General features: G+C 43.6%; 1 protein-coding gene across 8 annotated transcripts in view; it reads right to left on the bottom strand.

The window, feature by feature from the left end:
* Window positions 1-12,375, bottom strand: part of IQCE (IQ motif containing E) — a 55,804-nt gene that overhangs the window by 28,670 nt on the left and 14,759 nt on the right. For all 8 annotated transcript variants that reach the window (XM_008566742.1, XM_008566744.1, XM_008566738.1 and 5 more), the window contains 7 exons: window positions 8,690-8,760; window positions 7,447-7,519; window positions 7,120-7,169; window positions 5,535-5,698; window positions 3,660-3,715; window positions 2,314-2,504; window positions 120-224 (listed from right to left, as the gene is read on the bottom strand). In XM_008566742.1, the coding sequence (XP_008564964.1) occupies window positions 120-224; window positions 2,314-2,504; window positions 3,660-3,715; window positions 5,535-5,698; window positions 7,120-7,169; window positions 7,447-7,519; window positions 8,690-8,760 (710 nt within the window). The remainder of the gene's footprint in view (window positions 1-119; window positions 225-2,313; window positions 2,505-3,659; window positions 3,716-5,534; window positions 5,699-7,119; window positions 7,170-7,446; window positions 7,520-8,689; window positions 8,761-12,375) is intronic.

Genomic DNA, 12,375 nt, shown 5'->3' with positions numbered 1-12,375 from the left:
AGATTTTAGGAATAGGAGCTGTGTTGAGAACTGATGGGGGTGGGGGGTAGCATGTAGAAGCAAGAAGAGTTGGAATTGGGTGGATTCTCTTTAAAGGCTCTACCTCTCAGTTCACTTACTTCAAAGCCTCCTCTCGCTGTCTTCTCTCCTTCTCACCTTCCCTCAAGTTCTCCAGCTCCTTCTCCAAGTCAGCTTTTGTCTGCAGTAGCTGCTGTACTTCCAAACTGAATACACAGAATCAGAAACATTTCAGCATTCGTTAAGATGAAAGATTGTTACAGAGCAGGAAAACGTTTCAGAAAAAATGTGGTTCCACTTCCTTCCTTAGGACAATGGACCACAGGGAAGAAGGGTCAAGAAAGGCCCTTATTTCTAATCACACAGACCAANGACAATGGACCACAGGGAAGAAGGGTCAAGAAAGGCCCTTATTTCTAATCACACAGACCAAGAACAGACCTGGGGTCCTGACTCCCCATCAGCCAGTCCCTCAGTCATTCAGACATGTATTGAGCATCTACAGTGTGTAAGGGACTGTCACGTGCTGGGGATCAACATAACACCAGACAAAATCCTGTCATGTCTGGCCTCACAGTCTAATGGCCGAGCATCAATCCAATGGTCACACAGTTCAGCATGTTACTGTATCTGCCATGAGTGTGCTGAAGGCAGATGTAGGGCCTGGCACAGGGAAGGAGCCTGCTCTGGACTGTGGCGCTGACTGTGCTGGGCCTGAGGACAAGGAGGGTAACCCAGGCACACACAGCTGAACTGCTCCCAGGTGGGTTTTCTTGTGTCCCATGTGTGGCAAAGTGGCCACAAACAAGACCTTGGCTTTAGAACAAGACCTCTGTGTGAACCACAGATGGACTGCTTACTGTCTGTGTAACCTAACTTTTCAAAGTCCCTATTAATCTCCACATTAAATGAGATAAAACTGCTTGACTGTGTAGCAGAGTGCCTGTAACATACTCAGGGGTCAATAAATGGTAGCTATTATCATGTCAGATAGCTTAAAATCTAATCCCAGAGATTATTTACCTTTTAAAATGACTAGCTTAATTTTAAAAGCTTTTAAGGAAATACTAATTTTTTACAACGAGCCTATCATTCATAAAAATGCACTATGAGACTTTCATTGGAGGTGAAAGGACAGTGGAGTATGAAGGAAGGTGACAGAGAACTTAGTAGGCTGGAAGACATCTAGTAGAGTTCTTCTTAAACCCTAATGAGCACACAGATCACTTGGAGATCTCATTAGATACAGAGTACAATTCAGAGGGTGTAGGGCAGGACTGAGATCTTGTGTTTCTAACCAGCTCCCAGGTATGCTAGGGGTTGAGATCCTGCATTTCTAACCAGATCCCAGTTGAACCAGGTCCTGAGGTCCTGCATTTCTGACCAGCTCCCAGGTGAGCCAGGGCCTGAGATCCTGCATTTCTAACCAGCCCCCATGATGCTGGTGCTACTGGCTCCACAGACCACTCTGAATAGCAAGGATACTACAGTTCTTGCAAACTAGAGAGATAAACATCATCTCAGATGATGCATGGAGTTAGTGCACTCATGACAGAGCTGGGCTTAGGGATGCCACAAGCAACCAGCAGGTAGATAGGAGCCTGGCTGCCTTTTAAATGGCCTACAGGTCATGAAACCACGGAAGAGACTGTGAGGCATTGCCTTTCCAACTCTTAAGGTTATGCTGAATATTTTACAGCATTTATGTCTTATGATATATATAGATCAGATGCCATAAACATATTATTGGATTTTTTTTTTTTTTCCTACAGGTCATGAAACCACGGAAGAGACTGTGAGGCATTGCCTTTCCAACTCTTAAGGTTACGCTGAATATTTTACAGCATTTATGTCTTATGATATATATAGATCAGATGCCATAAACATATTATTGGATTTTTTTTTTTTTTCATATTATTGGATTTTAAAACCACTCTGTATAAGATCAAATTGATTTCACACAAATCAATGAAAGTAAACTTTTCTCTAGTAAAAAATTTGGAAATCCCTCTGCACTCAGTGTAAAGGGATTTAAACGGCACTCTTCAATCCTCCCCCATTCTTTTCATGATGCAATATGGTCAGGTAGTGTCTTCCTTTTACGACTACAGATGCCTTTATTTCACAACCAAAATATAAGAAGTTTTAGAATTACATAAAAATATTTATGCAGTAACTACTGTGTGCTGAGCATTTTCCCAAGTTTGCAGCAGCTTAACCCTAGAAACGATATATTTCCATGGCAAGAGAGAACTCCCTCACTGGAGGAGGCTGACGGGTCTCAGGAACACCTACTCTTTCTCCAGCAGCTGAGTCTGCAGGGCCTTCCGCTCTCCCTTCAGGTTTCTCACCGCCCCTTGGAGACGTTCGTGGACCTCTGACGGTGGCTGTTTGTGCACTGTAGAGTCGGATGCAGAATGAGCCAGGGGAATTGGTTCCACTGGTTCTGAAGCCTGTGATTTTGAGCTCTCCATTGAACTTATTTTCTGGAAGTAACACACGCATTTGTTAGAGGTTATTTCTTATTTTTACTTTCCATTTATGAAACCCAGAAAAGAGACGATGAACCAAAGGGAAACTGGTTTCCAGCAGGGGTAGGGCAGAAGCTTTACTGGGTGACCTGAGTTATCAGGGAGACGCTGATTGGGCACAATTCTACTGGAAAAGTGCACCACTCAGCACAGTTCCCTTTAATCAGAAGTGGGGAGAGCGCAGGCCCCAGCTGGGGAAGGGGCAAAAAAGCCATTGATAGAGAAAGAGGGCACAAGGGGGAGGCAAATTCAGAAACTACTTTCCGCTGTGCTCATTTGCCCTATTATTTCCCTAGAATTTCTGAAATTTTCAACCATTATGCTTTCAATTGTAAATTATATTCCAGTTCCACAGCAAACTGACACTGAGCACTTCTAGGCTTTCCACGCCTGACACCATCTCCCTTAGCCTATAGAAGTGCTTCCCCTCCATACTCTGAACCATCTCTGGGCTCCTTATTTCTTAACAAGCTTTGTTTTAAAAAATCCACAATTTATACTTCGTAAATTTTCTACTTTGTAAATATGTGAAATTATTTTTTTAATATGCTTTCCCCTCTAGGTTTACTCTGCTTAGCCAAACAACAGAGACAACTCTAACTTGATATTTAAAATATAACGGTATTGATACTTATGACCAATTCCAGTAGAATCAGATCGATTCCTAGCTTGCAAATTCACATGGGGGATATGAGAAAATGATAATTTCCCAAATTTTCTGGCTGGCAACATGCGAATGAACATAGATTTTCCGCAAATTCAAATATTACACAAGTGGTGAGAAAAGCAGTCTGGTACACGATTGGCCGCGAAGAGCCCATAACGTCTGTTCAGGCTGCACTGCTGAAGGCTCTAGGATCACGGATCCAAAGATGTGTGCTGCGTGACCACGGCTTTGCATCTGCCAAACGAGGCCAGGAGGGGCACACCCTCAGGTTGTGTCTATGCTCTCCGGTTTGAACTTGTGCTGTCTGCTGGAGAGCTCTGTTTACAAGTTCAGTGCGGCCTCTCACTCCCTAAGTCTGTGTCCCCCAAGGTGTAAGACCCCCAGCTGCTCCTTGGGCACAGGGAGGTTCTGAATAACGGGGTGATGCTGCGCCACCCACTCACCTTCTCCAGCTCTGCAATGCGTCTCAGCAGCCTGGGCTTGCTCCACTCTGCATAACCTAATGGAAGCAATGGGTTTTCAGAAAGACCATCCCAATGGCACCCTTTAGCCCAGACCACCCTTCTCAGGTACAGCCTGATAGCTTCCCCTTTCAGGATGGAGGAGCTTGTGGAGCTACCAGCAAATCCACAAGGCCCACATCGGGCACAATCATGCCATTCAAGGGCTTTCCTCATCACTGGAAGATTTTTCTGTTTCCTTGACTGTAAAGAGTTATCAATACTAACAGTCTACAAGTGTCTTAGTATGACGTTCTTTCCCCTCATCACTGGAAGATTTTTCTGTTTCCTTGACTGTAAAGAGTTATCAATACTAACAGTCTCCAAGTGTCTTAGTATGATTCTATCCCAATCAGGCTTTGACCTTACCAGTCCATTAAGATGGTTCTTGTCAAGGTCACCAATGATTTTCACTTTGCCAAATCCAAAGCTCAGTCCTCACCTTCCCAGGTCCCCCAGCACATCGGCCTGCCCTCCTTCCTTCACTTGCTTTCAGGCTGTCCCACACGCCAGGCTTTCCCAGCTCCCTCCCCGGCCACTCGTCTCACAAGCTTTGCTGGCCCACCCTCACCTCCCCACCTTCTAAATGCCACCCGAGTTCAGGTCTCAGTCCCTGCTCCTCTCCTCCACTCACCGGCCAGGTTAGCTCCCTCAGTTTCATCTGTGTGCTAATGGCCGGCATGTCAGTGCTCCAGCCCTGGCCTCTGCCCTGAGCTCCACTGACACGTCCCACTGCCCAGCCTCCAGTCCCTGCTCCTCTCCTCCACTCACCGGCCAGGTTAGCTCCCTCAGTTTCATCTGTGTGCTGATGGCCGGCATGTCAGTGCTCCAGCCCTGGCCTCTGCCCTGAGCTCCACTGACACGTCCCACTGCCCAGCCTCCACTTCCACGAACCTCAGACCTCACATGTCCCCTTCCCCCCCAAACCTGCCCCACTCTGTCTTCCCCGCCTCAGGAAATGGCAACTGTTCTTTTATTTGCCCATACAAAAAACCTCACAACCTGACTCCCTCTTGTAGGCTTTACCTACTCTCTGCACTTCCTGTAAGCTCCACTTTTAAAATGCACCAGGACCTGACCACCTCTCGCCACTTCTGATGCTACTCCACCCCAGCCACCAGCATCCTTACTAAGACAAGTGCTGAAACCTTCCTTTTCTACACACAGTCCATTCTCCACACAAAAGCCAGGGTCTTCGGGAAACAAGGCAGACTCCTCAGTGCTCTGCTCAATCCTGCCATGCATGCACCGCACTCGGGGCTAAGCTCCATCTGTCTTCACCACCAACTCTTCTCCCACTGCTTCCCCAGGCTGCCATGCCGGCCTTCTTTCAGGTCCTCTGCACGTACTGCTCCCCAAGCTGTCTGCACAGCTGGCCCTCACCTTTCAGGTCATGCTCAGCTGTCTCTGTCTCAATGAAGCCTTCTGATGACCCTATGTGAGGCTGCACACCACTGCCTGCCCCACCCCAGGGCTTGCTGACTTCCCTCCTTTCTCTCCATAGCACTCATCACCACCTGCCATGTGTGTGACTGTTGACCCCTCTCTGCTTTGGTTCACTATATCTCTAGGGCCTAGAATGCTGCTCAGTACGCAGTAGGTGCTCATTACATTCTGGAATAGACTGCCTAACAGTATACATTTGCATCTGTGGCTCCTGAAGTAGGGTCTTCATGGTTGAATGGAGGAAGGGCCATTGACATATCTTTTATCAGGCTAGGGCTCCCCCTGGAAGCTGCCCTGCATCTTCCCTTATAGAACAAGAGACATGACCTCTGTCCTTGTGTTTCCCTCTTTGAGTGGTTTTCAGGAAGATACCCTTTATTTTGGAGATGGTAGGGGAGTTGCTTAGCACACGGTCCAGGTCTTCTTTCAAGCTCTGGTTCTCTTCTGTAAGCTCCTGAACACTCTGAGACAAGTTCAGGAGAGTACTGCTCATTTTTTTCTGCCTTTTAACGCCCGTCTTCTTCTCCCCCGGAGTCCTAGGAACAACCAAACCAAGGGGCTGAGGTTTGGACTTCTAAACTAGTTTAATAAATGTTTTAAACGAGGGGTAGGCACATCACAGTCTGTTTCTGTCTGGTCTGTTAGCTCAGAGTTGTTTTTGCAGGTGAGTATTTGCAGTCGAATAGGGAATACTAATTTTGAACCTCAAATAAGCAAAATGTTAACCCCTGAAATAGTATTCCATTCTTAACATTAGTAAACCTGTATATTAGATGTTGTATTTAATTGTAACCAGTGATTAATATCAGGTTATACTCTGCCTCCCTGTTTTAGTTCTCATATTGTAAACCTTTTTGCCATCTACTGAGTGCCACAATTTCCACATTTTTATGCTCTTTGTTGGTGATTTTGCTGTTTAGAATGGCCCCCCAAGTACAGTGCTGAAGTGCTCTCTGGTGTTTTTAAGATCAGGAAGGTTATGATGTGCCTTATGGAGAAAATGTGTGTTACATAATCTTTGTCCAGGCATAAATTATACAGCTGTTGGCTGTGATTCAACATTAAAGAATCAACAGTATATATTAAATAGGGTGTCCTTACACAGACCACAAATGAACCAGGTTATATACTGACTGGTTGAAAAAAATGTTATGAGCCGAGGCTTGAGGGAACCTAACCCTGTACTCCCCCTGGGAGCAATGGCAACAGCTTAGTATGTGTTAATTTAGTGTTCATGGAGACTTCACAGATATAACTGTGGCAAATAACGAGAACTGACTGCATTTATTATCTAGCCCTTTACAGAAAAAGCTTTCCAACCACTGCTTTAAGCCACTAGGGGTAAAAGAAAGAAGGGAAGACCATGCCCGGCACAGTGTAAGCACTCCCTAGATGTTGGTAGTTTCCTGCAGAGGGCAGTGACATGACCAAATCTATGATAAGGGATCATCCCTCCGTAATCCATTGAAGACTTGATATCACATCATTTGGTTAAAGGGATAGGAGAAATATACAAGATGAGGAGAACCATGATGTCTCTCCTAATAAACTTATTTGAAAAACTTTTTTAAGTGGCAAAATTAACTCATACATGCATTAAATGTCTTCCTAATAAGATAGATGAACTTTGAAAAATAGCATTTTCTAATTCTAAGCTAGAAGCTGCTATGTAATATATATATATATATATAAAATATATATATATATATAAATATAAATACATGGAGCTCTGAGCATGTATCAGCTGTCAACAAGTAGTAATTATAAGGGCACATCTGTATAGAGCCCAAAGGGACACTTATCAAATCTAACCATTAGCAAAACAGGTACAGGTGTTGGCACTGCTACAAGTTAAGGGCTGTATATGCCGTTTCCATGTAATGACTACACTGCTTTCAGGGTAGTTTCAGTAACATGAAGGCAACATGAAACATGGCTCTCAAACAGATTATCATACCTCTTTCCTGTAGCTTCAGAACTTGGCAAGAGAGACTGGAGACGATGAATCTGCAAATGCCAAATTAAAATGCATTAAAAATACAAAATAAGCACAAAGACGACCTGAAAAACCTCTAATCAGATTCCTGATCACCGCCTAGTGGCAGGAAGTAAAAACTAAGCTGCTGGGATTCCTTTAAAGTCAAGCTGAAACAGGAGAGTGGGCTCCCAGGAGCACAGCCCCGGGTCACTGCCTGGGCTCAGTCCTCACCCAGTCAGCAGTGAGCTCTCCCTTCACACCCGATGACCACCCTTCCCCTTCTGCATGGCTCGGGATGGCACGCACCTCCTCGTAGTACATCTCCATGGCAATCCTCATCTCTTCCAAGTTGGTGGTCTTTATATCAGTCTGGAGTTTGCTGAAAACCCAAGCTCAGAGTTAATATGGCAACGCCCGCATTCCCAGGGGACAGGGCAAGAGGAAGAGGGTTTCCCAGAACATCCAGATAAGGAATGGCTTTGGAAGGGAAGTGGGATGGGAAAGAAAAAGCCTAGTTGGCCCTCAGATGGCTTGGGGCCTTGAAACAAATGATTTGTTCCAAGATTGACAGAATTCCTTACACCAGAAAGTGTCCCTTGTTAGACCAGCCACTTCCCAAGGTGAGTACACAGACTCCCTCAAGACAATCTTCTCTAAATAAGATGTTGTCTTTAAGAAATAGGATTAATGGTGAAGAGAGACCTCAGAGTTTAGAGGACAAACAATCTTTGCGGGTAGGTGGGAGAATACTAGTTTTGTAAAGAAAAGAGAATCATTTTATCCCCTTATATTGTCACGCTGTCACCTTGTTCTCAACATATAATGGACTTGAGATAAAAGGCACTAACAGAGAAATGAAAGTAAAGTCACAGAATTCAGTATTCTGAAACACAGAAGAAATCAGTAAATAACCAAATTTATTTCAAGTTGACAAGACTCAGCAAGAAACAAACAAGGGGGAGAACTGTTGTAGGAATAGGAGATACGAGGCAATAGACAGTGGAACCTCAGTTTTCCTTAAACAAACAGCCAAGAAAGACTATACCTTCACACTAAAAAGACAGGTAGAGAAGAAAAACAAGTAAAGAAATGTGTGTAGCTAAACCAACAATATAGCACAAGGACAGTGCACGACTGAGAAGTAGCTATGGGAGACGTCCAAGTAGGAAGAGCTTGTATCAAGACCTAAAAAATTCATATTGGAAATAAAAAGTGATTCACAGAACACTAAGAGGAGAAAGCATTTCTTAAATATAATAAGTGGAAGGAAAACATTGTTTCTTAATGAAATTTGGAGGTAAAGCAAATAATACAAAAAAAAAAAAAGAGGCAGCTAATATTTACCTTCTTTTGGGGGGTGGGAATAGGAACACAGGACAGGGGTTGGTGTGTGGGAACTAAAGCTGTGGTCTGAGAAAGCACAAGTGCTAACATGGAAGTGAAAGACAGGAGTGAGGGTGCCAGTCCCAGCTAGCTGGGGGTGGGCCAGGCCCAGGTCCCCCTGAAGCCCCCTCCAGCCAGCAGTCCCAGCCCAACGACAGCTCCGTACTTGATAGTATTGTCCTTCTCCTTGCACTGCTGTTCCAGCTTGAGAATCCTTTGTTTCAGCCCATTAATGACCTGCCAATAGAACGCCACCACATCAAGTTTGACCACTTCCACAGTCCGCAGCCTCCCACTCTCCCTCTGAAGGCTCAGCTGTACTGGTCCCTGGGTGGGAGTGGCTGTCCTCCGCTGGCTGATGCCACAGCACTCTGCACTTGCTCCCTCCCAGAGCACTTTCACATATAACTGTCCTCCTTACTTCATCGTGTCTTCTCCTGGAGACTATAGGCTCAGTGAAGAGAGAAGGGGACCCTCTGGCTTGCTCACTCACTGTGTAAAGCTGAGTGAGTGAACGAGTGGAGAAAGACACCCTGTTGGAGCTCACTGGCAGCAGCTGGCCATTGCACACTGCAAGGCAGAGTCTCCTCTCCAACACACTGCACACTTGGGATAATGGGCAGGATGCACCTTGGTTACTTTAAGTAAATGAAGCCACCACCACCACTACATGTCAAAACCACTAATCCTAACCCACCCCATGACAAGTCAGTTCATGGTCTTCACGTGCGAGTGAGCAGGGCTGATGGAGACAGAGCGCTGGAAAGGTCTCGAAGAGACACTGTGCTTCCGTCTGGGGAAGGAAGAACTGCTCCACTGGTCTCATTACTTCTTTTTCTGTTAATATCTCATTTTGGGATGTTATATTATATATTCCTTAAAGAACATCCTTTCCTTTAGAATAGACAAATAACTTTTTAATTGAAATATAAAGTAATTTTAAATTACACTTTTATTATATGAATACATTTTTTTGTAAAAAGAATTAAGACATTATATATGAGCTAAAATCTCTTGGACCTTGCCATTCTCCTCCTCACTTAACTAAATCCTATCAGCAACGTAGTGTGCACCCTTCTACAACTTACCAAATGCATGTCTACACCCACTGGAATTACGGCACTTTGTTGTTTTTACAGAAATGGGATGCTGCTATACGTATCATTCCGCAACTTGTTTTTTTTCACTCAACAAACCCTCTTGGCGATCTATCCCTACTAGTTACTAAATATCTACATTATTCTTCCATAGTGTGAACATACCACATATACTTATCCATTCTCCTTTGATAGATATTTTAGTCGTAACCATTTTTTTGCTATTTATAATCAATTCTTCAATAGAAATCCTTGGCCAGGCCTCCTTGTGAACACCTGCCAATGTTTTTTGAGAGTAGATAATGTAAAAAAGAAATGTTCAATCACAGGGCACAGCCGTTTTGAAAGACAATTTGGCCACAGTATTAAAATGACTACTGTACATATCTTATGATCTAGGAATTCTACTTTTTTTTTTTTTTTTTGTCCTTTTTGAGACCGGCCGCACCACGCTCAGCCAGTGAGCGCTGTGAGCGCACCGGTTATTCCTATATAGGATCTGAACCCGTGGCAGGAGCACTGCTACGCTCCCAGCACCACACTCTCCCGAGTGCGCCACGGGCTCGGCCCGGAATTCTACTTTTAATTATCTTTAGTATACACACACACACACACAGCATCAGAATGACAAAAATACAGAACCTTTTCTCTATAAAAGTATCCATTATTTACAGAAGTCTACATCTTCATTTAAATTAGGTAGATAGTTCTGTAAAAAGCTATACTGTTTTATACTCTTAAAAAATTTTTTTTTTGCAAAAATGTTTTGAGATAGCTTGAATTGCTTCTCCTCAATTTTCCTCCCAAATTGGGCAGCTACAAATAACCTGTGCTTTTTTTTTTTTTGTCTTTTATCTTTTTCCGTGTCCGGCAACGGATCGCAACCCTCAGTGTTGCCCCCGTACCGGACCGGGGACCGGCAACGGGATTGCAACCCTCGGCGTTGCTCCCGCGCCTCACTCAGCCAGTGAGCGGGAACCGGTCTGTATGTGGGATCTGAACCCTCGGGCGGGAGCGCCGCCGTGCTTCCCAAGCGGCGCACTTATCCAGTGCGCCACCGGGCTGGCCCTAACCTGTGCTTTTTGTATTGGATTATTTTCTCAAGACACAGTCCGAAAAGAGAAGTATTAAAAGGTAGGTATGGTTTTACAGATTATTGTTTTTGCATGGTCAGACCAACTTTAAAATGCAGTGCCTAAGTTCTCAGTATACCTGTTTTTTTTTTTTCTTTTCTCAGCCCTGCCAATATTGGTTTTGATCATTTGTGGTAATTTTGCTATTTTAAGGTGTGAAGTTTTACTTACACTAATTTGAAATAATTTCTTCATTCAAGTGTGTACTGCTGGTGAAATGCTGGGGACTCAGACAGATACCACCTCTGCCTTCACAGAGTTTATAGTCATTAACTATGAACCCAATTTGGGCAAATCTCTTAACCTCAGTTTCCTGATTTTAAAAATGGGGATTGAAATCCTTATCACAAAAAATCAAATAAGATCATGTACATGTGCAAACTGAACAACTATTCAACGTTTAGGATTTGCTATTGTCTAAACAATATCTTCTTGTGGAAACCCACTGATGCATTCACAAATGTTTTAAGTACTTATTTTGTGCTGTACTAAGCACAGAACTAGGCTTTAATCATTTATATTAAATATATGATATTTACATGAGGGGTCTTCAAAAAGTTCATGGAAAGATTTGTATTATCTTTTAATTCCATTTTTCCACGAACTTTTTGAAGTATCCCTGTATACTATATATGTGTACCATCTCTCTCTCTCTATGTATATATATATATCTGTTATGTTTAAGAGCAGACTGTTTTTTTCTTTAGAGATTTATACAGATTTTTTGTATATTCTGGACAGAAAACCTTGTTTTGATCAGTAATATCCTTCCCTCTCTCCCATTATAGTGATTCCGTTTCCATCTTAGGGACATAAATTTAGGCATTATGTGCGTATGCACGGCTGTGCGTGTGTGCTCTCAACTGTGTGGATGTCCCACACATATTTTTTAATTTTATGTTATCAAATCCATTAATCCCATCATTAGTGTTATTTTTTGTATTCAATAGTTTCAAAATTATATCCCTTTCAGTTTTCTTTTAGCATTTCACTTTTTAAAACACGTACTTCCGGGCCAACCCTGTGGCTCACTCAGGAGAGTGCAGTGCTGGGAGCCCAGCGGCACTCCTGCTGCGGGTTCGGATCCTATATAGGGATGGCCGGTGCACTCACTGGCTGAGCGTGGTGCGGGTGACACCAAGCCAAGGGTTGCGATCCCCTTACTGGTCACAAAAAAGAAAGAAAAAAATAAAAAATAAAAAAATAAAACATGTACTTCCTTGATTCCTATGAAGTTTACTGTGATACATTTTTCTGCAACTGCTACAGTTTATTGCCATAGCATTCACCATGCAGCGCTCCATTTACCACCATTTTGTTTCATTCAGTTTGTTAGGTATGATTGCATGGTATATGAGAGGTATTTTATCTATTTCAAGGACTCTATTCTATTTCTGCTTTGTTTTTCTGTTTTAAATCAGTGCCACCTGTTAAGCATAATATATTTTTGGGGGGTATGCAGTGGGAAGTCGCCGACTGTGACTATTTTTTTCCTGTATGTTTTGGCCTCTGTGGTAGGCCTGTGAGCTTCCCTCTCACTCCCCCTGACAACTCCTGAAGCACCTTCTTGTTGTTCCAATGGCTCTGTGGAGAACGGTTTTAGAAAGCTCTGAGCCCTTGCC

This window comes from Galeopterus variegatus, unplaced genomic scaffold (assembly GCF_000696425.1).
Source record: "Galeopterus variegatus unplaced genomic scaffold, G_variegatus-3.0.2 Scaffold267, whole genome shotgun sequence".
Lineage (NCBI taxonomy): Eukaryota > Metazoa > Chordata > Mammalia > Dermoptera > Cynocephalidae > Galeopterus > Galeopterus variegatus.
The sequence above is the reverse complement of the archived record's forward strand: the minus strand, read 5'-3'. Positions and strand labels throughout refer to the sequence as shown.